Raw genomic sequence first — 26,377 nt, 5'->3', positions numbered from 1 at the left:
GACACGTTTGTTTGTTCATATTGTCAATAAAAATATCAGTGAAAAAGCATAAGTATTTGGTCTTCATTAAACATAGTATTATTTTAAATCAGATTTATTTTTATTATTGACCCGTTTCTGCCCCTACACACAGTAAACATCCACCGTCCACTATTCTCGGCCGTTCTCAGCCGTTCGTTGGTCGGGACGCGTGGACTAGTTAATCGGCAAGGCAGTGCGGGCCCGTCCGCCCCCGAGCGGGACGAGGGCGCGTTCCCGGAACCAGTGCGCCTCGCTTGTCTGCCCTCGTGCAACACGTGTCGGCTTTTTTTCTTTGCCGTGGTTTGGACGTACGACCCACCATAGCAGCTCGCCTATAGTTGCTGCTTTCCCTCATTATCTGTAGATATATACGACTCTATTGGAAGGTTGGGAGAGAAGGAGTGGGTTGCGATGGCGACTGGTTCATTGGCTGGGGAGAAGGATGAGCGCAGCTTGGGCTTCCAGGAGACCGAGCTGCGCCTGGGATTGCCGGGTGGCGGCAGTGGAGGAGAAGGCGATGTCGGGAAGAACTCAGGGAAGAGGGCGTTCGCGGAGACCATTGACTTGAAGCTCAAGCTTCAGGCCGCGGGAGACACGAAAGACATGGCGGCGGAGGCGGCGGCCGTGAAGATGAAGAGATCTCCGAGCCAGATGAGCATTGCGGCTTCCGCCACCGACCCTGAGAAGCCTCCTGCTCCGAAGTATGTTCACCATTTTCTTTCTTCCTCTTTCTTTTTTTTTATGATGATTTAAATTTACATATTTGACCCAAAAAAAAAATCTACAAATTTGTTTTTAACTTAATTTTTGTTCCTATATTCTCCAAATTACTACAATCTGTTATGCTACTTTTGGTCCAGTCATTTTCAGTAAGTACATTGAAGCATGGTAGATATGTTATTCAATGAACAAAGTATGTTATCACAATGATTAATTGTATATGGCTGTTCTTTGTGAGCATATAAGCTTTTTATGGTATTTTTGCTGCAGAATTTGTACTCACTTCAGCTTTGCCATAAGCAAAAACATACAACTTTTTGTGCAAAATGACAAACAGAGAGGCAATATCTGAGACCATTTAAGACCTACAGATCCAACCACCACAAAACATGCTTTGATGTTATTATCTTCTTGGCAAAGTTGTTCATTCTAAACAACTTCTCCACAGGGAAAGAGCATCTTGATCTTTCCACCAGTAGGAATAGAGGGTTATAGTATATAAGGAACTGTTAGGAATTCTTGAACCACTCAAGGAACTTGTTGTGTGCCATATTACTGTCAGGGCACAGGTTGTGGGTTGGCCACCGGTTAGATCACATAGGAGGAGCATGCTGGCTGTCCAATCTGAGAAGCCGAGTAAGGAAGATGGAGAAAGACCTGCAGGCAGCTTGGCGGCCTTTGTCAAGGTTAGCGTGGATGGGGCACCTTATCTACGTAAAATTGACCTAAAAATGTACAAAAGCTATCAAGAGTTCTCCATGGCTTTGCAGAAGATGTTCAGCTCCTTCACCAGTGGTATGTATGTATGGATATTATCTTTTCCTTTTCGTCTCTCACATAATCTATATGTCTCAGAGCTAGACATTTAACTGCGTCAGTAACGTCTGCCTGTTTCAACCTCGAAAAGAAGGCCAAAGTTTGGACTCATATTACCTATTGTGTCTTTCCCAGTTTCATCGAGCTGTGGGTCTCGAGGAACGAACGGGGGAGACTCCATGAACGAGGGGAAGCTGGTGGATCTCATAACCGGTTCTGAATTCGTGTCGACCTACGAAGACAAAGATGGCGACTGGATGCTTGTTGGTGATGTTCCATGGGAGTAAGTTCCTTCATTTGTTTCTCATGGCCATCAAACGATCAACCTCCAGCTTTATCTAGTAATTACTCATGATCTTCTCTAAACCGATCCCAGGATGTTTGTCGAATCATGCAAGCGTTTGCGTTTGATGAAAGGATCAGAAGCTGTTGGACTTGGTCAGTATATCTCCACGTTTCATTGCACCACCTCGTAGCTCAACTTCCCTACCTCTCCAACACAATCGATCACTTTTCTCCTCGCTTACTGCAGCACCAAGAGGCATGGAGAAATGTAAGAACAGAAGCTGAGGAATCAAGAGATGTGGTCTCTGATCCTTCATCAAAGTCAAAGTGCCAACAGAAGGCGTTGTCGCTGGATCTGCAGCAAGCATCATGTGTCCGTGTGTTTCTGTATTGCTATTATGTCTCAGAATATGCTACGTAAATTTGTTGCTGTCGAGGATTGCATTTTATTTACTCAATGAAGTTGTTTATTAGTGCGCTGTTCATTACATGAGATTCTTCGATTAGACTATTATTAGATTCTCAAAATTTTATGTGGTAAGTGTAAAAAGCCAAATCTTCCAACCAATCTATTTGAGCTAATGCTTAATTTTTCTCCCCATCATAAATAAACTTGCTAAGGCATGGTTAGAAATTACTTAAGGGAAGCAAATCTTGAGACTAAGAGAATAATTAGGAAAAAAAATCAAAAAATATAAACTCAGAAAATAATCAACATGAGATTTTTCAAGGATAAACGGTAAAGTATTAAACATACGAGAATATATTATAAGTTTTTTTAGTTAAATCAATCCAAATTCAGAACTTTTGTATATCGCTCATATAAATCTTCGAAGATTTTATCGTTTTTTAGATATGGTAGTGAGAAATCTTATAAATGCTCAAAGTATTACTCCATATAATTTCCCATCAAAGCTTAGAGATTTAATATTTAAGAAATGGCCACATCTTGATTTGTTGAATTTATCTACATATTTTTCATGTTTAAATTCCTTATCATCCAGTGACATTAATTCAAAAAATATTTATCAATCTCAACAAATATTACTTATACATCACATTAAATTGTTAGCCGTTGATCCAAAAACATTAGCCGCTGATTAACCTCTAATTTGTGTTTCCAATCAAGCAATTAACGACTAATCTAAAATAAATTGAAAAGAAACCATGAACGACTCAGAATTGGATGAATGAAGAGAAAAATAATTAGAATTTGTTTTTACATTGAGAATAGATTATGATATTTTCTTTTTCTTTATTTTTCAATAGAAAGAGATCATAAATATGTTATTTATTAGTTTCTAGTTTTATGCGACGCAGGGGGCATCACCCATCCTGTGTCTCGATCATTTCAGCAAACAATACAAAGAAGGCTTCCGATGGCTTGACGTGTGGGTCAATGTCAGTCTAACCAATTGGAAAGCCATAAAAACTGTATTGTCTCACGACCCAAACACACGTCATCACGTATATATCTCCAAGCACGCGTCACATTGGAGATACCGTATCAAATTCCTACGTGAAACAAGTACCCATAAGTACGTGTAGAATTCGCTTACAGCATTTTGATTCGGAAACTTATGGGTGGGCCCGAGTATACATCGAATCCTAGAAGAGGGTTTCTGTATGGGTAAGAGTAAGAGAGAACCGAAAAACGACGTCACGTCAGCCAAAAGGTACACCAATAAAAGATATTTCTCGAACCAGAATTCGGTTCCTCTCCCGCCGTAACCCAACCCACCTCGTTCTGCCCACCTTCTCCTTTCTCCATGTATTGATCGTAAAGGAAGGAAATCGGAACTCTAACCTTGGAAATCTATGTGATCCCCTTCGCTGGTCGTCACCGCCGGCCGGAAACATCGTCCACGCGATGGGTCGAGACGGGAGGCCTGCGGCGGCGGCGACGGGGGCGAGAAGCTGGATCTCTATGGATTGCACCGGACGCGGAATTGTCTTGGACGTCGACAAGCACGAAATCATGCGGCGCGCGCAGATCCACGCCCGGGATATGAGAATCATCGACCCGCTGCTTTCCTATCCCTCCGCCATCCTGGGGAGGGAGAAGGCCATCGTCCTCAATCTCGAGGTTTCCCCTCAAACCTCCTCCCGAATATTTATGTTATTTATGTTCGACGCTAATGCGATTGTTTGTTTCTCTTATCTTTGAGAAAATCAGCATATTAAAGCGATCATCACCGCGGAAGAGGTACGCTTTCCTGCTTAAAGCTGGGATTTTTACGGTTGTTTTATGTGGTTTCGATATAACATCGAAACTGGGTTCGATTTTGTGTGACATAAGCAGCTGAAATCATTAGAAATTGCTTGTTTTAACGGCGCAGATATTGCTAAGAGACCCTTCCGAAGAGAATGTAACCCCAGTTGTGGAGGAGCTTCATAGGCGTCTACCGCCTAGTGTTGCTCATCAAGCAGAGGGCGAAGGGAGAGGCCAGCATGAAGCAGAATCTGCCGAAGAAGTTGGTGGGCAAATATATCCTTCAAATTACTCTTATAGCTTTTACCCACTTGGTTGGGCAAAGTTTATTAGGCTAGATAATTGCACAGGAATGTGCTTTAGGAATTGCTACAAAGATTTTGCGATGCTATTTTAGATTTAGAACCATCCAAAACATATGCAATATCTGTTCTGTTCTAGGCTAATTTTGCTTCTGATCCTTATCATTGTCTGTTCCATCGACGGTTAATTCTGATGGTGTTGCTTACCAGCCTGTGACTTGACTTTAAGATGAAACAGATGGCGTTCTCATTTTGATTGACAGGCCACCCTAAGGCATCCCATGAATGCATATATACATGAGGGCATATATGCCCAACAATTAAGGAATTCCAAATTATCCTATTCCTCTAAGGATCATGAGTTAAAATTTTGACGACACTTCTTTGGCTTAGTTTCTGAATATGCTTTCTTTGCTTTTTATTGTAAGTAAACTGAAACATAACATGTTAATCTTTTGCACAAAGCATACAAAAAATAAAACCTAGATTGGTTACCAGATTTTGACATGCCATAGAATTATCTTGAAAAAATATGGTTACATACATTGTATACACATTTCATGATTTTGATTAGGTATGACTAATGGTTATCTAAGTAATGTTCTGCAATTCTGTGTGCCCAATGATAAATTTCAAAATGTACATGTTGATCATGGCTTAATAACTATCAAAGGTTTTCAAATTAGATTTATGCTTTTGAGATGTGGAGGATTACAATGTTCTCCCAAAAACAAAGCCTATTATCAACCAAAGATTTCTAAGATGCTCAAGCAAGCTCCTTACTTTTATAAGTAAACAAGTCAATTAGCTATTACTTGTTCTGAGCACAATGTTATGCAGCGTCTCCATTTGAGTTCCGTGCTCTAGAAGTTGCTTTGGAAGCTATATGCAGCTCACTTGATGCACGTACAACGGAATTGGAAATTGATGCTTATCCAGCATTAGATGAGTTGACTGCCAAGGTATGTATGCTAATATCAATTGCTCAATAACTTGAACAAATAATTGTTATTTGTTCATCATGTGATTCCACTGCCATACTGTGTGAGAAAATTAAAATTTGCCTTATTGCATCAGTTATCATAGTGAACAAACTTACAGAAGCACTGGTTCCTGTTGACAAGCACATGATTCTTTTATGACATGGAAATAAATTATTAATTAAAGCATCACACACAATTTAAAAGTCATGTCCTCACCAACTCTAATTAAGCAATAAAAAGTTACAAATATGAGATTTGGTTAGAAGTTGTACATAGAGTAACTAAAAAGCTTGGTTTGCCATTTACTTCCTGAAATTCCCCTCGACTCTTTTTTATTCATTAGTTGTTGAACTATAGCTAGGGAGTTCTTACAAATGTATTGTTACCTATGACATTTTAAATGTATATAATAAATTGTGTTTAACTTGAAAATCAATTAGGCAAGGGGTGAGCCTTGGTGCCATATTAAGAATGTTTTTTAGGAACTTGGTCACCAATGTTCGAGTCATATAACAGTCCCTTTGCTTGTGTGGAGAAGTATTGTGTATATCGATCCTCCCATGGCAGAAGCCTTGTATTTTGCATACCCTTTTTATGAAAATCAATTAGCCAGTCTTACGCAAAATATGATCACCATGTAGCATGAAATTTTGATCAAAATAATTGTACAAATTTTTATATAGGTTGTGTAAATTGATCCTCCCCAAAACCTATATTAATGAGAATTTCATGCATTGGCTGACTTTATTTTAATGATTCAGGAAATTCTTTATTTCTTACTGTTAAATTGTTTTACAGCTTTCCCTTCCTTTTTTTGTTAAATTTCTTTTCACCCTCCCTGTTTTTCCAACATTCACATCAACATGGAGCAACTAGGATTTTATGAGTCTTAGCCAATGTTGCTTCTTTGTACTATTGTGATTAGTATTTGATGCTGCCTTCATCTCAGTAAGCTTATTAATAAAGTTTAGCAGGTTCTGGGTCCAACTAATTCCTCCACTTCTTAAATAGATTATGTGGGTAAAAAATAACACTTGAGCTGGTGACTAGTTTTTTTTTTTTAAGGAAAGGATCGTAACTGGATTACTTAAAGTGCCACCACAGCAAATATTTTTGATTTGTAGAATTAAAACTAGTACTGCATAGACAAAGTAAACAGTACCTAGCCACTTATTTAACTTAAAAATATTCTCTAAATATCCTAAACCTGATTTGATAAATTCAAATTGATTCAACTGAAGAAAATGATTCATGCTAATTAATTTGACTACTTACCTAAACAATTGCACCAAATATAATTAAGACAAGATGTACTTTAAACAACTTGGTTAGACTTAATTATAGGGACTCAATTTCAAATTTTGATTTGTTTTTGAACGAGAAACTTTTCTGGCCATTTATTTCAACCACACTGCCCTCTAAATAGGTTGTTTTCCTTTTTTTTCTATATGATCTGAATACAATTCTGCTTAGTTGTACTCATCATTTTTTATTTTCCTCATCTTTATTTCCTTTATACTTTGTTTACAGCATCCTTGAATGGACTGATCTTACCAAATTATATAATTTAAGAACAAAAATATAAGTTTTGGAGTTCATCATTATTGATATGATAATGTGCTTCTTTTCATAATTATCACATATTCTTAGAAATAATAACAAGCATCACTTTTTGTTTCTGTATTAGTTTTTTATATGTTGCTTTGACCCTGTCTTTTGTGAAATGATCTATAAACACCCCATACAGATATGTAGCCGCAATTTAGATAGGGTCCGCAAGCTGAAGAGTGCTATGACAAGGTTGATTGCTCGTGTCCAGAAGGTGCATATATCACCTCCTTTTATCCATGCAGTTCCACGTTTTGGTTCACTAAGAACATCACTTTTTAATGTTCTTTATGACATGCATCTCTTGATACTTTGTGGTTATGTTTACTTATTGTGCATCACCAGGATACAGTACATAGTTCTCATTTTGCAGTCCAAAGTTTTATTTTTCCTTGAGATAATATATTTAATTGTTTGAATCATGTTTCTTTCCTTTTTGAACAAAATATGAACATTAAGAGCAACTTTTTCTTGAATTTCTTGTTGATGTTACAATGCTGTATCATAAACTGACTTTTCAATACTTATAATCTAGTGTCTATCTCCTCAAATTGCAGCTAATGCATTATTATGGCATTAGTACTGCCACAGTTTGAACTTAAACGAAGCTTTTCCTAGTTATAATTGCCATGTCACTATGCATGCAATTGACTGTTTAGAACATGTCCACAAGATCTCCTGAATCTAAATCCAGAAGCCCATGCCAATTATATCCATCAGATGGTAAAATAAAAATCTATATGTTGGTCAAGATGTAATAAGTCATATTTTGTTGTTCATTTTGGTCTCAACTCGAAATCAATGCAAGTGCTAGAACTAAGAAAATCAGTATGTTCTCTTGTGCCATCATGATCTACCTGACATTGTCCTCAAGCTGAACTTTGTATAACTTTTATAACTTTAAATAACTCTTGTTGTTGCCTTTTCTTTTGTATAGATATAATATTAGAAAACCATAGTGACAAAAAATGCTGCTTCCATCAACACGGGACTGTCTTATCTATACATCTATTATTAGAGCAACTGGCATGACAGATATATATATATTTTTTAAATCAGTTAGTGCTGTGGTTTTCTTCCATTTCTTTATTTAAATAACAAGCATAATGACAGGCAAGGCTCCAAGTGGAAGGTACAAATTGCATGAAACTATTTTAACAATTTATCTTTTAACTTATTATTATTTCTTGTTTCAATTGTTCATTGATTACTTGCAGGTAAGAGATGAACTTGAACGGCTGTTGGATGATGACAATGACATGGCTGATCTTTACCTATCAAGAAAGATGGCCACAGAATCTCCATGTTTGGTTGACTCGGCTGTTTCTGACTTAGCACCCAACTCACCAGTTTTGGTTTCAAAAACATCTAGAGTAAGCAGGACGAGTGTAGCAACACTTCATGGGAACGAGTATAATGTGGAAGAACTAGAGATGTTACTGGAGGTTATAATAAAAGTTCTATCACACCTGTTTTTATATGCATTTTTGAAAAATCAAGCCTCTCCACTGACACAAATTTAAAATGTGCAATCATCTATTGCTGCAGGCATATTTTATACAGATTGATGGCTCTTTGAACAGATTGAACACGGTAAGGATTTCTTCAAATGTGGAATATAAATTCAGAATGAACTATAGATTCTCTCTCTGCAAGGAAGTATGCACTTGTGTGTGTAAGTGTGTAAAATTTAGGCAGATATATTGGTAAAGTTTGCAGTAGAGTCTTGTATGACTAAACTGACTCATGGAAATTGGATTTGATATTATGATTTCCTCTATTATTACTTTTCTTCCTTGATGTGTTTATATCATTCTGACTAATATCTGCAAACTATCATTCTACGATGGGGATGAATTATGTTAGATTTATTCCAAGTTGAAGTGGGATGATTTATATTCTTCAACTAGATTTTCATTCCTTGGATATTCCTTATGAATCATGAAGCTAATTTACTTTATATGTCCAAAATACAAAGCATATTTGAGGTTCCTTATATATTAGGGTCTTCCTGGATGCCATCATATTGAAGTTGAACTTGAGTGAGTACAAAATGCATGGTTGTGCCTGCAGAAATTTCTTATATTTACAGATTGAAACTTCATGTGTATTTTTAGGAAGTTATATTTGCAATATGTACATTTCTCAGAGTTACATCTACTTGCTCTCACCCTTGTATCACCTTCCTTTGGTGGAAGCCTCATGGGCTGACACCCTGAAATTTATGATAAAATAATTTGTTTTAATAAAAACATCCTTTAAAATTTATAGGGATACAGATTAAAGATGTCTCCTTATATTCTACTCTGTTCCTATATATGGTGTGTATTCAAGTTTCAACTAGCCTAAAATGGTGAAGAACTAATAAGGAATTATATTCTTAAACATAAGCCAAATATTGTATTTTCATTACTTTATATCGAATATTTATTATTCTTTTAAGAATCACCTTTCACAGTTGATCCTTTAAAAGTGGCTCCATGTTTTAACCAAAAAGAACTGAAGTATCTGTTTCTTTTTGCTACATTACAAGGGATTTTTCAGATTTCCTCAGTTTTGTCTCAAATCTGGTGTTTAAATGAAAAGAATTTGTCATTTGTTGTTATTGTCTCTTAGCTTTTTCTTAAGAATCTTTTTTATGTTTCTGATATTTTCTTCTATTTTTTTCATGTAGCTACGTGAATATGTTGATGACACAGAGGACTATATCAATTTTCAGGTAGCTTACAGATTTATAGAACATCTCATGAACCCAAAGTACTATACTTTGGTTTTTCTTTATTTCCTATAACTTCTGATTTCGAGTTTTAACTCTTGCAGCTTGACAACCATCGGAATCAGCTGATCCAGGTTATAGCTTCTTTTGATATCTTCGGGTTATTGAATTTTTCTGGCCTGACTAAACACAGTTTTCATTTTCTCTTAAGAATTCGTTTTTTGGCTTGTTTAATCATGTGTTATTTACCTTGCTACTTTGTTTGTATCTTCTTCTAACTTATTATTACCTTGCTTATTTGTTCTGCAGTTAGAACTATTTTTAAGTGCTTGCACTGTTAGTTTAACATTCTATTCATTGGTGGGTGGGATTTTTGGCATGAACATCCCATATTCATGGAATGACAACCATGGATACGTCTTCAGTTGGGTAGGCATCTTTGACTAGCATATACAATCTTACTAACTGATATATGAACCTTTTGAACTCTTACAAATATTTTTCTCGTCGTCAAACAGGTGGTTGGTATTGGAGGACTATTATCTGGACTTATACTTGTTGTTGTTCTAGTTTATGCCCGTTACAAAGGCCTTATTGGAGCTTGATTCCATAGGTAACCATCTACCAGATATGCATGATTAAGGTGTTTAGTTATCATCTCTTCCTAGCAAAATTTAAAAGTAAAAGTTTATTGCCAAATTATATTGCTTTTGAATTCAGCAGTATTTACGATAGAAGCACTCTAGTAGGATCTTAAAATGAGTGAGTTAACTTTGTGTATCTTCTTTTGAGCTCAAAGATGAGTTTTCGAGCTGTTCAATCAATGAACTAAGTTTTATTATTGCCTAGCAAATGCATCATTGGTCCAAATAAGCTCAAAAAACACACATAAAGAAAAAAACAATCTACCTGGTACATCCAATTGTTTATTATACTGATTAAAAATAATTCTTGCTTATTAGTCGATATAGATAATCTTTATCTCTAAGAGATGAATGAATCTAGATTAGCCAGTGTGGTAACATTAACTTGAAGCATATAATTGTGAAGACAGCCTTTACATGAAATGCTTGTGAACCTCCTTATGGTTTGAAGTTTGAACTTAAATAAGCTCCCTTGAGCTTTTCTCAATCATAGATGAGATCATTTTAGATTTAGCTATCCTTTATAAGTTTCTTCATGAATAATATTTCAAATTTATTTTATTTTATCAAGCTCGGTTCATTATACAACTAATCATATTTAAACAAGTCAATGTGTTAAATCGGTGAGATTGTGTTATTAGTTTCATAACCAGACATCCTTGTGAAATTTACTTAAAAAATGTTCATTATATATTTTTTAAAGAATTTCTTTAATACCACTTTAAGATCAACGAGGCTGCTGCTGATGCTCTCATCGATTCAATCTCTGGTTGCAGGGTTCTGGAAATTGGGTGTTTCACTAGTTTGCTGACTAATGCTAGTGTTGCAGAAAACCATGGAATACGGAAAGCTTTCGTTAAATGGAAATCGTGTGACTTTCTCATTAATGAGTTGCAATCATCTTCAAATATGTGAACTTGAAATTTATCTTTGCGTTGCTTAAACTTTTCGACTTTTCTTTGAGTTATTGACCTGATGGACCTTGATCAAATTGTAGTTTGGTTTTATTGTTTGAATAATCTAGCTATAGATTGTTCATGAGATTGAAGACTTCGTACAAACCAAAAATGTTGAGGTCAATTGATAATATATATGTTTAATTGTCAATGCATGATCTACTTAATTAGATTGTTAAGTTGTCCTTGGTGATCGATATTGGTTGTCAAGTGGGCAACATAGAATTATCTATTGAAAGATAATTTCTCACTTTTGTGATAAATTTTGGTATAAGTTATTCATCTTTGTCTTGCGGTATTTTGTTCTATTATCTTGTACAATTTTTAATTTATATGTGGGGCGATAATCATAAGATTATAATAAAACTATTCTTATACGAGTGTGTCAAAAAAAAATGAGACAAAACTAAGTCGATAATAAATGATATTAAATATGATGTTTCAATATGATATATATTGACTTGGTTTTACGAGTGATATCGTCAAACATTAAATGTATACTTCTATTCTTTTTTTTAACAAAAATAGAAAACTTTTATTACTTAATTGTTGATGCACAAAAAAAACTTTAAAGCATGTATATTATTCTTTTTTAAATTAAGATAGCCAATTGTAAATGTGCGAGAATATATATGTATATATATATGAATATATGTATGCATATGCATATATATGTTTATATATAGATACACATTATATATATACATATTTATAAAATTAGAAAAAGGACCCAATTACCTTGGATAAAACTATGTATAGCGAGGGATAGCAGCTTGTCTCCTTTGCTAATAATATTAAAAGAATTTGATTCAATATGAACATTTGGGGATCCATCCATTGCCACCTTCTACAAACCATCAATAACACTAAATTATCCAAATGATTATGAAGAGCAAAATAATATTCTAACTCGATCCTCTCGTATAGAATCATTGTAATTCAATTTAACCCATCCATCGAAAGAAGGTGTCCATTGAATTTGATAGAATTTATCCCTCCAATAATTCCATCAGCAATTTTCCCGGTAACCTCACCGTCCCACTCATTATTCTTACCTCTACACTAAAAACACATTTGCCCGGTGTGGTAAAAGTCGGAGTTCCCAACACCACCTTAGTCTTGGAGGAAACCACCAGCTCACCACCACATTTCCGGGTTCCTCTCTCTCTCTCTCTCTCTCTCTCTCTCTCTTTCTCTGTCTCTTGTTTCCTCGTCGTTTCGAAATTTACTCCTCCCGCGCAAACACGATTCGCTCCCTTTCCCCTCCCCGCCACTCTCACTACTCTTTATAAGCCTCCCTTTTTTTTGCCTCTTCCATCAATTCCTGTCCGATCGGTCCGATCCTGGAGCTCGTAGCCTCGTTTCATCCTCCCAGTGTGAGTTGTTCTCTCTCTAATTAGATCTGATTTCGCATTCGTCTCCAAGCTGAGCTACGCCTGTATCTGGGATTTTGTTATCGTGTGCGAGAGCTAATTAGGGTTCCTCTCGGAGAGGTTTTTAGGGTTTGATAATCTTTTTTTTTGTCGGTTCGGCCCAAAAAAAAGATGTGTTTATTGTATAAGAACATATAAAAGACCATGCGGTGGCTTTAGTTTCGTCTTTACCATAAGATCATGGTTAAAACACAACAAGAAAAGATGGCAGTGTGTTGTTTAATAGTTGGCCTTCCCTTTGTGTTTCTGCGAAAGCTTCGTGAATGTTGGTTGTGTATGCTAACATTGATCGGGAAAGTTATGTGCCCGGTAAAAGGGTTTTACGATTAACTTCTTGGAGCCAGTAATCCATTGGAAAGCTAACATATACAGTTTGAAAAATGTTATCTCTCATGTCAACTATAAGTTTGTTTACCTTTGGATTTTTTCCTTGTTAGCTTATAAGCTTAGTTTCAGCTTGGAAAAACATATAATCTTAAAAATATAATCATAAGTTTAAATTATCTTAGTGTTAACTTTGTAGTTTACCAAAGTAATCCATCCTAGTAAATTCGTTGATTTATTGGTTTTATCTAGACTGGTCACAATTTAATATTTAGGATAGCCTTTTTGCCTGGAAGCAAATAATTACTCATAATGTTTACTGTCTGTTGTATTCATGCCATGGTTTTTTCAAATGTCTCACTGAAACGATTTCATAAATGTCTCACATGCATATTAAAGCTTTTGCAATTTGTTATTTTGCTAATAGAAGTTATATCTAGCTTTTGTATATTTGCAATTTCCTCATGGCTTCAAGCAATTGATGCCTTCTCATTGGATGATTTTCACTGTACATGTTATTTAAATCTGCATTGGATTTTGCGAAAGTTTTTCACATATCAAGTAAATCATGTATCAAATATCTGAAGGACCCCACCCTCTTTGTTATATATTTAACAAAAACACCATCTATACATTTATTCATTGTGCATAAAACATACACCTGGAATTAAAAAAAAAATTCTGAGCTATGTTTCTGAAACTTATCTCTTCTATACTGGGGTATGTTGAGAAAAGGCAGCTTTAGGATGTGCACTTTTTGTTCTTTTATTCCTTATATCTAATGTACTTTCTTCTCTTGTTTATGTTTTCAGATTGAGGGTTTTGAAAAAAGCAACTGAACATCTGGGTTATGGCAAGGGAACTGATAGGCTTAGATTCCACAGGTTCGTGTCTGAAATATTTTTTGTTCTAAGTTTTCTATGTGCATTAATGTGATGAATTTCCAAATGAAAATTCTAGGCTGTAGATGGTTTAACTTTTTATAGGTCTTCATGTTGAAAGCATGGACATCTTGATATATTATTATTTGTGTTAGTACAAAAATGCTATTAAGATCCTTTGTTCGTAACTATTTTGTGACAGTGACTTGTTTAGTCCAAATGAATTGCATTTGGTTGCTTTAGATTTCATCTTCTGTTTACTGTATATCTGTTGCCATGTCATCAAATAGTTTGCCCCATACATTCTGCATACGACAATGCTATGCCCTCAATAGAGCTAATGGCTCTATTGAGTCCATGCTGTTGTTTATTAAAAGTTGGTATAACTTTGAATGCAAGGAAAAAAAAAAAAACAAAGTAAAAGGTGTGAAACATGGGATTTATATGAATTTCATATTTTTTTTATTCTTAGTTTACTGCTTTTTATCTAATTTGTTACTCGTTTCCAATCATGTGACCTTTTTTGACCTTTGTTCCTGAATTTTTTGCTTATGTCATTACTGACATCCATATCTAGCTTAAAGCATGATTGCTTATTAGCTTATCCTACCAAATAAACTTTGTTGTCATTCAAAGGATTACAATAAGCCAAGATCATTACATATGCCAGTAAATTGCATGATTTGCATTTGCTAGGATTGTAATTTCATTGTATATGTTTGAGACCATGAGTGGCCAAACTCAAATTATTATCTCATCTGCTGTGCATGCAAGTTTAGAACTTCAGCAAAAACAAAATGCTGCTTCCTCTAAAATCCATCTGGCTTCTGTATTCATGGATCAAAATATGAAAATCTTGTAATGCATTGGACCATAAGTTGTTTCTTTGGATGCTCCATGTGTCATTAAACTCCAGATTAAAGCCATGTTGGGCTAATTAAACTGCATACAGCCACAATTTCCAGAATTTGGTTCATAAAACATGAACCAAGCAAGTTCTCGCTTCAAATGTGGTGTTGGTGCTATTTTTTTTGCCCACAACTTTATAGATCATACTACGTTCCTATCATTTCTATTCAAGTCCAATTTAACCTTCTTCTCCAAGGAAAGATTGGGAATTGGGTGCATCCCAGTATTTAAAGATCTCAAAATCAGTTTGGCATATTTAATCTTTTGCACATGGGTACATTGGAATTGGATCCATTCTATCAGAACTTTTTGTTCTCTCATGAAGTTTTGAATTTTAAACAATGACTAATGGAGTGGATGGACATACAACTTAAGTGAAAAACAGTTCTCAACTGTGGGCATGGTTCTTTTAAAGTTAGCTAAGCATCCCACTAAAAGAGGAGGTGAATCTAGTACATGAGGTTCTTGTCGATGTGGGGTCTGGGAAGAGTAAATGTACCCAGCCTATGTCTAAGAATAGATTTTTTTTTCTTTCATAAATTAAACCCTCGTCACCTGGGACACAAAAGGGCGGCCTTCCTGTTTAAGATCTACTCTCTAAGCATCCCACTTTGTAATGCAATCAGACATTCTATTTTATCTGAAAGAAAAGCAACAAACAGACACAGTGGGTTTTCATGCATGATATACTGCCGATATGATGCATACTTGTACTCTTTGTTACTACACTTATCATAGTCCCTGATTAACACCTTTTAGGATCTACTGTATGTCAGTATTGTTCTGTCTGGCCCCTGCATTTCCTTTATCATGCAATCAAATAAAAAATTTACAGAATACTACTTACCAGTATCTTGTATATTTTACATCTTTACATACTCCATACTCTTTATAACAATGTTTTCAGACATTAATTGGAGGAGTATGCTGTTTAATATTAATTTAACATTATCTTTTAGGATTATTTTTCTAATCACCAAAAGCTTAATTCTTTTCATTCTTTTTTGTTAGAAGTTTCAGCTATTGTTGATTATTCCATGTAATGTGTTCCATTTTTATTCTTCTACTACATATCCTTTATTTGAGATTCACTCTTTGCAAGAGGTATAATACTGATTAAATTTCATTTCATTCTGTTAACAATATATGTTGTCTTCTAATTTTCTCAAGGTTACTAATAGTAAATTTTTTTTCCACCCCTCCATTTATCATTTTACTTCTACAGTTGGTATCTGTGAAGTGGTATTTAAAATTAACTTTTTATCCTTTGAGTCCCTTGAAATAAAGGGTTACTTCTGTTTTCAGAAATGAAAAAGAATGGGAAAGGAAGACCACCAAAAAGGAAAGTAACAGATGACGCTAAAATGGTTAAAGCAGCGGTGGCAAGTGAAAAGCCTCATAACAACCTTGAAAATGGTAAAGTCACTTGCAAGAGGCCAAAGCGAGCTGCGGCATGTTCAAACTTCAAAGAGGAAACTGTCAGGATATCTGAAAAATCCGTATTTGTTGAAACCAAGAAAGTTCGAATAGAGGAGGACGAGGAAGTTGCCATTGACCTGACTAGACTTGGTGCAGAAGATCTTCCACCATGTAGAAGGCTTGTTGATTTCACCTTTCATGATGCTGATGGCAATGCACAGCCGTTTGAAATGTCAGAAATAGATGACTGTTTCATCACAGCTATCATCATGCCCATGGATGATAATATGGAAAAAGAAAAAGAAAGGGGAATAAAATGTGAAGGATTTGGGCGGATAGAATCTTGGTCAATTTCAGGTTATGATGAAGGGTCGCCAATTATTTGGGTCTCAACAGAAAACGCAGACTATGAGTGTGTGAAACCTGCAAGCAGTTACAAAAAGTTTTATGATCTTTTCTATGAGAAGGCGCGCACATGCATTGAAGTTTACAGGAAATTAGCCAGATCTGTTGGTGGAAATCCAAATCTGAGCCTTGAAGAGTTGCTTGCTGCAGTAATCCGTTCTATGAGTGGAACCAAGAATTTTCCTGGTGGATTAAGTAGTAGAGAGTTTGTAATCTCTCTTGGTGACTTTGTGTACAACCAGCTAACTGGATTAGATGAGACTTCAGCCAATACTGATGTTCATCTAGCCACACTGCCAGCTCTTATGGCTTTAAGAGATGAGTGTAGAAGTAGATCAGAGTCATGCAAGCTGGCTCCAAGAATGCCAAATGGGAACTTGCAAATTAACGAAGGAGAAAAATTGGATGCTACTGAAGATGATGATGAGAAACTGGCAACAATTTTGCAGGAAGAAGAGGATTGGAAGGCTATGAAGCAGCAAAGAGGCCGTCATGCTATGAATTCTCAAAAGAATATATATGTAAAGATAAGTGAGGCAGAGATTGCTAACGACTATCCCTTGCCTGCATATTACAGACCTTCCACAAATGAAATGGATGAATATATCTTTTTTGAGAGTGAGAGCCATATGTCATATTCTGACCTCCCCAGAAGGATCCTTGACAACTGGGCTTTGTATAACTCGGACTCAAGGCTTATCACTTTGGAGCTCTTGCCAATGAAGCCTTGTGCAGAAGTTGATGTAACGGTTTTTGGGTCTGGGCAAATGAGAGAGGATGATGGTTGTGGGTACTTTTTGGATGAGGGCCTTGGTCAATCTTCTTCTAGTGCAACTAACCCTTCATATAATGAAGGGGTTCCAACCTATCTGAGTGCAATTAAGGAGTGGATGATTGAGTTTGGGTCTTCAATGATTTTTATCTCAATCCGAACAGATGTAGCCTGGTAACTCCTGCTTTCTTAACACTCATTGCTTATCTTCAATTGTATTTTGCTCTTGCTGTGGCTAATCAATTTCCTGAATTAAGAGTAGATTAAATGGAAATTAGCTATGTGTGCTAATTTTATGTATCATGACGGGCTGCCTTTTGTATCTCAGCAAAAATTTACCAGTACTTGTTGTCTAATTACAGGTACAGGTTAGGGAAGCCAACACAGCAATATGTTCCTTGGTATGAACCAGTCCTTAAAACAGCCAGGCTTGCAATTGCTATAATCACTTTGTTAAAAGAACAAACCAGGGTATCAAAGCTTTCCTTTGTTGATGTTATCAAGAAGGTGTCAGTGTTTGACAAAAGTCATCCTGCTTTTATATCATCAAATTTGGCATTGGTTGAGCGATTCATTGTAGTGCATGGGCAAATTATTCTGCAACAGTTTGCTGAATATCCGGATGAGAAAATTAGGAAGTGTGCTTTTGTATCTGGACTTTCAGACAAGATGGAACAAAAATGTCATACAAAACTCATTATGAAGAAACGATCTGTGGTGAGAAAGGAAGCAAACTTGAACCCTTGTGCGGCAATCGGACCTGTTATATCCAACAGAAAAGCAATGCGTGCTACTACAACAAGGTTCATCAGTAAGATCTGGGGAGACTACTACTTGAATTATTTCCCTGAGGATTCACATGATGGAGATCCCTGTGAATCTATAGTTCCTGAAGAGGAGCAGGAGGATAATGATGATGAAGAAGTGGATGAGGAGATGACGTTGGTTCAGGTGGAAAAGGCTCCAATCACACATTCATCCTCACGCTCATGTCATTCTAAATCTAGTTACAAGGAAATACGATGGGAAGGGAAGTCGATTGGTCAAATGGATTCTGGAGAAGCTCTTTACCACAATGCGGTTGTTCGTGGACAAATTATTGCTGTTGGTGGTGCAGTAACTACAGAAGTTGACGAGGCAGATGTGCCAGCTATATTATTTGTGGAGTACATGTTTGAGAAACATGATGGCATTAAAATGGTTCATGGAAGAATGATGCACAGAGGATCTCAAACCATTCTTGGAAATGCAGCTGATGAGAGAGAGGTGTTCCTTGCTAATGACTGTATGGAAATTGAACTAGGAAATGTCAAAGAATCTATAGTGGTGGATATCCGTTTGCGGTCCTGGGGACATAAATACAGAAAAGAGTATGCCAATGCTGATAAGATTGATAGGGCGAAAGCAGAGGAGAATAAAAGGAAGGGGTTGCCTATGGAATATTATTGTAAAAACTTATATTACCCCGAGAAAGGTGGCTTCTTTGCTCTTCCTTATAGCAGTTTGGGCCTTGGAAGTGGTTTCTGCAACTCCTGCAAAGAGATGACTTTGCAGGTAGATGAATTCATATTAAGTTCTGAGACCAGTTTTGTTTATAAGAAGATTGAGTACAGTGTTCAAGATTTTATGTATGTCCAACCTCAGTTTTTTGCTGAGGGAAAGGAGGAGGATCATGGGACTTTTAAGGCTGGTAGAAATGTAGGACTAAAAGCCTATGTAGTATGTCAAATTCTGGAAATTCAGGCTCCTACAGGGTCCAAGAAGCCTACTACAGAATCAACAAAGGTGAAAGTGAGAAGATTTTACAGACCAGAAGATGTTTCATCATCAAAAGCCTACAGTTCTGATATTAGAGAAGTAAGTCTATCCATGATAATCTTATTTTTTTAATAAAATTATGCAATGCATGGACAGGTGATATGGACAGCATAATATAGATGTGCCAAATTCAGTAATCTTGAAAGAAAGGACAGTAACATGGAAATGACATGATGATTAATGAATATATTTTCTTTTACATTGTTACATCTTTATCCATGAGGAAGTATTTTGTTTAACATGGATTGTTTATGTTGATACTAATGTGCTATTTATGACACATCACAATTATTAATTTCAGAAAAGTAGTTCTTCTAACACAAAAACATTGGCCTTTATTTTCATTACTGTTAAAGGTCCAAATTTCAAGCACATTTCTAGCGCTTGAAAAATCTTCTATTGCCTCATGATAGGGTACATATATGTGTATTTGCTGTCGCAACTGGTTGTGTTGGGAGTAGCACAACTAGTATTGATGCCTAATACAAGCACTACACAGGTGTTGGAAGAAGTATAAAGTCTATTTTTTTTTTTGGTGTATTTGCTGAAGCATTTGATACATGTTAGGAGATACCCAACTAGTATTGATGGCAAATACAAGCACTACACATGTTAGAAGAACTATGAAGTCTACTTTTTTTGGGCTAATTATATATTATCTCATGTAATTAGCTACTTTTAGCATCTCGGTTCTTATACTTTCAAAAGTTATATTAGGATCTATATACTTATGAAAGTAAAATATTTAATCTTATTTTTTTATTTTATGTTATTGACTTTACTGACAAAAATACCATATGATTTACTACTGAGTATATGTTGACTTTGCCTCACTTTGGTTTATTGCTGAACACGTGCAATATTTCTGTCAGCAAAGTCGACGACATGTGGAGAAATAAAGTAACATGTTTTACTTTTGTAATTATAGGGATCCCAATATAACTTTTGAAAGTATAGGGTTTTGAGATACTAAAGGTAGTTAATTACAGGGGTTAACCTATAATTAGTTTATTTTTTTTAGATATGCTCGTTTGCACAAATTAATATAGCATGTCGAGGAGCTATATATATTAGCAGCTGATTTTCATCTTGACAAAGCTTATTTTGCCAATGTATTTCTCATGGGTGGCGAATTCAGGTTTATTACAGTGAGGAGATACTCACTGTTCCTGTGGAAATGATCAAAGGAAAATGTGAAGTGAGAAAAAAGATCGACCTACCAAACTTGGAACTTCCTGTGGTCCTTGATCATGTATTCTTTTGTGAATATTCTTATGATCCTGTTAAAGGAACACTCAAACAGGTAGCATGTTTTCTTCCATCTTGATATATTTCCTTCATACCTTATTTTCACTCATCCTTCTCTAGTTGACTGAATGTGTTCTGCAATCAGTTACCTGCCAAGACAAAGCTAACATCATTGGCAAGAAAGGCAGATCCATATACTTCTAGAAAGAAAAAGGGTAAGGAGAAGTGTGAAGACAATCAGCAGAATTTTTCTGACAAACGGAAGGATGAACCTTGTGAAAACCGTTTGGCAACTCTCGACATTTTTGCTGGTTGTGGTGGCTTGTCAGAAGGATTGCAGCAATCTGGTAAGCCTTTCAGTCAAGTTCAGAAAGCAAGGAATATATGAAACAAATTATCAAATTATATTTAAATTTGCAGGTGTTTCATATACAAAGTGGGCAATTGAATATGAACAGCCTGCTGGTGAAGCATTTAGTGAAAATCATCTGGAAACCTTGATGTTTGTAGATAATTGCAATGTTATTCTCAGGCAAGCTTTTGCTGTCTAACAACTCTGTGCCTCTGTAATTTGCGAAAGGTTAATAAATGGTCCATCAATGGTCATGCAGGGCTATTATGGAGAAGTGTGGGGATGCAGATGAATGCATCTCAACATCTGAAGCTGCTGAATTAGCTGCTGCATTTGATGAGGAGAAGCTTAAGAATCTGCCAGTGCCGGGTGAAGTAGATTTCATCAATGGAGGGCCTCCATGTCAGGTCTAAATTTTCTGAATTTATTGACAACCATCTTGTTTTAGCTCTGGGAAGATGATGCTCTCACTACCATGATTGGGTTGATAATGTAAAGTTAATTTTCCTTTTCTTTTCAGGGATTCTCTGGGATGAACAGATTTAACCAAAGCACTTGGAGTAAAGTTCAATGTGAAATGATTTTGGCCTTCCTATCATTTGCTGAATATTTCAGGCCAAAGTTTTTTCTTTTGGAGAATGTGAGGAATTTTGTGTCTTTCAATAAAGGGCAGACATTCAGACTGACTCTTGCTTCCCTTCTAGCAATGGGTTATCAGGTACAAGTCTTTTTCTTGTTATCTTGGTAACTATTACCTACAAAAGATTAATTTCATATTCTTAATTCTTGAATGTTGACGTGGTTTCCTTATTTTGATCCGAACTGATGTTTCAAAATCTACTGCTGGCTTTTGTATTCTTTGCCGCTGTGCTTCTTTAGGTAAGGTTCGGAATTCTGGAAGCTGGAGCCTATGGTGTCTCGCAATCAAGAAAAAGGGCATTTATTTGGGCTGCTTCCCCAGAAGAGATTCTTCCAGAATGGCCAGAACCTATGCATGTATTTGCTGGACCGGAACTGAAAATATCGATGCCCATGAATGTGCAGTATGCTGCTGTTCGGAGCACTGCTGGAGGAGCTCCATTCCGTTCAATTACTGTAAGGGACACAATTGGGGATCTTCCTCCAGTTGAGAATGGGGCTTCCAAATCTACCATTAATGTAATTTTTTGGCCTCTAACCTTTTGTGTTATTTATGGATATAATCTTTTAAATTTTTTTCTCATTTTTTCTGAGGTTGTTGCGATAGTAATATCCTTTGGTGTTCTTCTAGTACGGAAGCGAGCCCATGTCATGGTTTCAAAAGAAAATCAGAGGAAGCATGTTGTCCTTGAATGACCATATATCAAAAGAGATGAATGAATTGAACTTGATTAGATGCCAACGTATACCAAAGCGTCCAGGTGCAGACTGGCGTGACCTGCCAGATGAAAAGGTAAACCTATTTTTGTATTTTGTTTATTACTTTTTTTTTTTTTTTTTGGTAAGTTATTTTGTTTATTACTTACTATGCTAGTTATGTGTATATATCTGATCAGTATTTTATCATGAATAAGGTCAAATTGTCAACTGGACAAATGGTGGATCTGATACCTTGGTGCCTGCCAAACACAGCAAAAAGGCACAATCAGTGGAAGGGACTATATGGAAGGCTGGATTGGGATGGAAACTTCCCTACTTCCATCACAGATCCCCAACCTATGGGTAAGGTGGGCATGTGCTTTCACCCTGAACAAGATAGGATTCTTACAGTCCGTGAGTGTGCAAGATCTCAAGTAAGCTCCTAATTTCCTTTCGTTGGACTTAATATAGTACATAATTCTTCTTCCATTTAAGCTGTTAGACAATATTCTCATTTTCTTCAGATATGCAATTCACCATTTAAGTTGTTAGACAATATTCCCATTTTAAGTTACCCAAAGAACTCTGTTGCTACAATAAGATCAGCACATCAAAGAATTAGCATCTTTAAGGTGTTTGTCTGACCATTGATGTTGGTTTGACCATGCCCATCAATTTCATGCATGCAGGGGTTTCCGGATAGCTATCGCTTTTCTGGTAACATACAGAACAAGCATAGGCAAATTGGAAATGCTGTGCCACCTCCACTAGCCTATGCACTTGGAACTAAACTTAAGGAAGCTATTGAAGCAAAGCTATCTTCAGTTTAAACAAATATGGGGCTTTTAATCAACATGCCTATCTACAATCTACTTACATGTCTCTTGACGTCGTCTGCCATGGTAAAGCAAATTTGGATTGACCTCTATTTCATTTGGCTTCTGACACATGGAACCAAAGTGTCACTGAATCCCTAGAAGCACCATATTAAACTTCAAATTCCCATGATGTTCCTTTTGATGAAAACAGTTGAGATTGAATCCCTGAGAGAACTGTTGCAATCTTTTGGAACAGACCTGCAAAAGAGAGCAGAGGCCTTTTGCAAAGTTTCTTGGCAGTAAACATTGGTTGAATCTATGAAAGAAGTATGTGCGCGGCCCAGGTTCCTTCTCAGGTACATTAAGAAGTTGCCCCATTTTTGTGAGAACTGCTTAATTTCTCTAGATCATTGATACAAGAACAACACGACTATTAACAACTGTTGTTGTTTGCTGTATGCAAATTTTAATGTAATTGAGGTCTTTTTGTTTAGAACTTGATCTCACCCTGATATGCCTGCCATACAATGTCATGGTGATTGTAAATATTGTCATTGCTTTTTCGATCAGTCATTATGTAATAGCAACAATAGCAAGTTAATTATGACAATTTGTATGTTTGGTGTTGGATATGGTAATTATTTATTAGAGCGCATTAAAGTATAAACCATAAAAATTTTCATTTAAATGATTACATCTACACAATTCCGCCTTAGCAGACACAGCGGTCTACAGTTAATGACTAAATAATCACTTCAAATTTTTGTGCTAATAAGTTGCAACCTTCCTCCGAACCTTCGCATCTCCAGAGTAAAAATTCTTTGTGGCCACTTAATGGATTAACACAAGATTATACTCAATGGAAAGCTACTTTTCATAACTACAAGACGATCTAAACGTTGTTACAATCAAGAAATCACAGCTCAAGTTATACTCATTCAAAGTGAGGGAAGAAGCACTCACCACTTCCTCACGACTTGCCGCTCCAAACTATTGAGCTTTACGCTTGCGTCGAAGTCTCAGCCATTTGGACCGTCGATGGTCGACGATCTAAGGGTCCAAATTTGAATGGAGGAGCGCTAACAATCCGCGTGTGGCATCCGCGGACCAATCAGCTTTCAGCATTCTCCCTCTTCTTTCCGCTATTTAAACGCACTCCCCGTCCGCCGCTTCTCATCTCGTTGCAGACCCTTTCTCCGCTCTATTTTCACCTCGTCGAGTTCGCGAAACCCTAGCGATGGCGTCCGAGAAGCCCGTCGTCGACTCCGCTCAGGCGGGTGCCAAACCAGCGAAGACGAAGAAGGTGAAAATCACCACAGCGCCTAAAGCCAAGAAGCCTGCCGCGCACCCTCCCTATGCTGAGGTGAGAATCCCATCCGTTTCCTGCACTAATTCTCGTCGACCTGCTGGTTTCCGTGGATCTGAGATCTTGTTATCTTGTGGCCCTTTAGATGATCAAGGAAGCCATTTCGGTCCTCAAGGAGAGGAGCGGATCGAGCCTGCACGCAATCGGGAAGTTCATCGAGGACAAGCACAAGGCACACCTCCCGTCCAACTTCCGCAAGATGGTCCTCCTCCAACTCAAGAGGCTCGCCGCTGCCGGGAAGCTCACCAAGGTGAAGGGGTCCTACAAGCTCTCAACCGTGTCCGCTCCGATGAAGACCAGGCCCGCGGCCGCCCCAAAGAAGCCGGTCATCGCTCCGGCCAAACCCAAGTCTAAATCGAAGCCTGCCGTCGTCGCCAAGCCCAAGGCGAAGACGGCCGCCGTGAAGCCTAAGGTGGCGGCGAAGCGCAAGTCCCCCGCGAAGCCGAATCTCAAGTCGGCGGCACGGCCCGCAAAGGCCGCTGCGAAGCATGCCCCCGGGAGGGTGGCGGCGGCTTCAACGAAGCCCGGCAACGCGAAGGCGCCGAAGGCCGTTAACTCGGCGGTCAAGAAACCGACCGCCAAGAAGGCGAAGAAGTAGATATCAATCTGTATATATTCTCATAATTTTATGGGGTTTCTTCAAATCAAATTATCCTGCAATGATTGGGTAGTTAATAGAGGGTGAAGTGGTGGATGTCACTTTGACAACTTCTTTAATATCAGTCCCGTAACCTATTGATTGCTTCTTTAGAAAAATAAGAATGATCATGCAGCCACCGAATCTTCTATACCCCTTAGCCTTCTTGACCAATGAAAGTATTATGTTGGCCAGTGAGAGTTCCTCCTTTCATCTCATCCCATCCCTCCCTAAAACCTAGGAGAATGATTATTTTACTTTATTGTGACGGATCCAAAGTTGATGTTAATATAGGTATTAACTTCATTTTATTGCCTCTAATTACCACTTGCAAGCCGAATGTATAGCACTAACCACTAGGACACGCTTTACTTAAGAAGTTATGTTAGGAACACTTAGATCCAACTTCTTTATATGTTTTCATATTGAGTTATCATATATATATATATATATATATATATTAAAAATGAGAGTATTTGGAGACATTGCCAAGCCATTTCTCTTTGTAAATTTTAGATGATATGATCTAAAGTATTTAAATATTTTTGAACATTTCAACTACAAAATAATGGGTTGTTAAACGGATGGAAGCTGAATTTATTGGTTGTTGTAGAGTCAATTGACCGATTGAGCAATAGGTCGCAAGAGAGGACGATGCGCCGAAAAATCGGACGAAGTGTCGAGGGACCAATGACATACTGGACAACATGATTAATGCTTAGTATTAATTGTCTAGATCGAAGTATGTTTTTACATGTGCAGGATTAACTACAATAGCAAGGCATAAAGTAAAATGAAGTATTGGAGTCAAGGGCGCGATTTTGTTGTGAGTTCAAGAGTTTGTCGGAAGTTCTACAGGTACCAGGCGAGAAGTCCAGGAGCTTACCAAAGAAGCTCATCGGAACTCGCCAAGAAGATCATCATGAAGTCCAGGAGCTTGTCGGGAGTCCGCTGGAACATTGCCGAGAGATCATCGGAAATTCGCCGGAAGAAACTAGACTTACGGACTTGTTTAACTTAGAATATGTCTTAGGAATCATAGTTAGTACGTAATTAGGTTTAGATTTGGGTCAACCCAATTAGGGGCCAGTTGGGCCCATGTAAGGACTGTGTTGGGCCCAATGAAAGACCCAAACAGTGACCTAAGAGGTGACACAATCTCCGAGATAGTGTCAGACGGTAGTACTGCCCAAACATAGCATCCGAGAGGTTACAGGTGGTGGTACCGCTAATCTGGGCAGTGATAGATGCTGAATGAATGGGGACTGTAGATGCTAAATGAATGGCTTAGAAAAGATTCAATGAGATCTTTTACCGAAAGTATTTCAGTATAACCTACCGATCAACCAAAATGGAAGAATTTATTAACCTTAAATAAGAATGTCAATCGGTGA

At 37.1% G+C, this 26,377-nt stretch overlaps 4 protein-coding genes across 4 annotated transcripts; all 4 read left to right on the top strand.

Annotated features, from left to right (window-relative positions):
* The first annotated feature begins 400 nt into the window (after nucleotides 1-400).
* On the top strand, nucleotides 401-2,330 carry LOC135636162 (auxin-responsive protein IAA30-like). The gene is made up of 5 exons (XM_065147760.1): nucleotides 401-722; nucleotides 1,304-1,536; nucleotides 1,693-1,840; nucleotides 1,934-1,995; nucleotides 2,090-2,330. The coding sequence occupies exons 1-5, from the start codon at nucleotides 433-435 to the stop codon at nucleotides 2,125-2,127; spliced, it is 771 nt and encodes a 256-aa protein (XP_065003832.1). The 5' UTR covers nucleotides 401-432; the 3' UTR covers nucleotides 2,128-2,330.
* A 1,245-nt stretch (nucleotides 2,331-3,575) lies between these two features.
* On the top strand, nucleotides 3,576-11,460 carry LOC135634681 (magnesium transporter MRS2-I-like). The gene is made up of 12 exons (XM_065145182.1): nucleotides 3,576-3,928; nucleotides 4,019-4,048; nucleotides 4,182-4,320; nucleotides 5,197-5,318; nucleotides 7,087-7,161; nucleotides 8,165-8,392; nucleotides 8,496-8,540; nucleotides 9,622-9,666; nucleotides 9,768-9,797; nucleotides 9,973-10,092; nucleotides 10,182-10,276; nucleotides 11,084-11,460. The coding sequence occupies exons 1-11, from the start codon at nucleotides 3,713-3,715 to the stop codon at nucleotides 10,266-10,268; spliced, it is 1,137 nt and encodes a 378-aa protein (XP_065001254.1). The 5' UTR covers nucleotides 3,576-3,712; the 3' UTR covers nucleotides 10,269-10,276; nucleotides 11,084-11,460.
* A 962-nt stretch (nucleotides 11,461-12,422) lies between these two features.
* On the top strand, nucleotides 12,423-23,612 carry LOC103982991 (DNA (cytosine-5)-methyltransferase 1B). Its single transcript, XM_018824243.2, has 13 exons — nucleotides 12,423-12,639; nucleotides 13,833-13,904; nucleotides 16,116-17,580; nucleotides 17,769-19,263; nucleotides 20,363-20,527; nucleotides 20,618-20,819; nucleotides 20,893-21,004; nucleotides 21,084-21,231; nucleotides 21,345-21,542; nucleotides 21,704-21,982; nucleotides 22,095-22,256; nucleotides 22,378-22,596; nucleotides 22,852-23,612. Exons 2-13 carry the CDS (start codon nucleotides 13,871-13,873, stop codon nucleotides 22,990-22,992), a joined length of 4,620 nt encoding a protein of 1,539 aa, XP_018679788.2. The 5' UTR covers nucleotides 12,423-12,639; nucleotides 13,833-13,870; the 3' UTR covers nucleotides 22,993-23,612.
* Nucleotides 23,613-23,978: 366 nt separating this feature from the next.
* LOC135635337 (histone H1-like) lies at nucleotides 23,979-25,136 on the top strand. Its single transcript, XM_065146350.1, has 2 exons — nucleotides 23,979-24,343; nucleotides 24,432-25,136. The coding sequence occupies exons 1-2, from the start codon at nucleotides 24,218-24,220 to the stop codon at nucleotides 24,942-24,944; spliced, it is 639 nt and encodes a 212-aa protein (XP_065002422.1). The 5' UTR covers nucleotides 23,979-24,217; the 3' UTR covers nucleotides 24,945-25,136.
* The last annotated feature ends 1,241 nt before the right edge of the window (nucleotides 25,137-26,377 follow it).

The sequence above is a fragment of the Musa acuminata genome, chromosome BXJ3-4, assembly GCF_036884655.1.
Source record: "Musa acuminata AAA Group cultivar baxijiao chromosome BXJ3-4, Cavendish_Baxijiao_AAA, whole genome shotgun sequence".
NCBI lineage: Eukaryota > Viridiplantae > Streptophyta > Magnoliopsida > Zingiberales > Musaceae > Musa > Musa acuminata.
Note: the sequence above shows the minus strand (reverse complement) of the source record. Positions and strands in the feature narration are given on the sequence as shown.

Excerpts from the sequence above, each read along its gene's own strand:
- LOC135636162 (XM_065147760.1), top strand. The coding sequence starts at position 433 with ATGGCGACTGGTTCATTGGCTGGGGAGAAGGATGAGCGCAGCTTGGGC. Across the intron at positions 723-1,303 it reads GAGAAGCCTCCTGCTCCGAA|GGCACAGGTTGTGGGTTGGC; the intron begins GTATGTTCACCA and ends TATTACTGTCAG. Across the intron at positions 1,996-2,089 it reads ATCAGAAGCTGTTGGACTTG|CACCAAGAGGCATGGAGAAA; the intron begins GTCAGTATATCT and ends CGCTTACTGCAG.
- LOC135634681 (XM_065145182.1), top strand. The coding sequence starts at position 3,713 with ATGGGTCGAGACGGGAGGCCTGCGGCGGCGGCGACGGGGGCGAGAAGC. Across the intron at positions 4,049-4,181 it reads CGATCATCACCGCGGAAGAG|ATATTGCTAAGAGACCCTTC; the intron begins GTACGCTTTCCT and ends TTAACGGCGCAG. Across the intron at positions 5,319-7,086 it reads TAGATGAGTTGACTGCCAAG|ATATGTAGCCGCAATTTAGA; the intron begins GTATGTATGCTA and ends CACCCCATACAG.
- LOC103982991 (XM_018824243.2), top strand. The coding sequence starts at position 13,871 with ATGGCAAGGGAACTGATAGGCTTAGATTCCACAG. Across the intron at positions 21,232-21,344 it reads ATGGAGGGCCTCCATGTCAG|GGATTCTCTGGGATGAACAG; the intron begins GTCTAAATTTTC and ends TTTTCTTTTCAG. Across the intron at positions 22,597-22,851 it reads GTGAGTGTGCAAGATCTCAA|GGGTTTCCGGATAGCTATCG; the intron begins GTAAGCTCCTAA and ends TCATGCATGCAG.
- LOC135635337 (XM_065146350.1), top strand. The coding sequence starts at position 24,218 with ATGGCGTCCGAGAAGCCCGTCGTCGACTCCGCTCAGGCGGGTGCCAAA. Across the intron at positions 24,344-24,431 it reads CGCACCCTCCCTATGCTGAG|ATGATCAAGGAAGCCATTTC; the intron begins GTGAGAATCCCA and ends GTGGCCCTTTAG.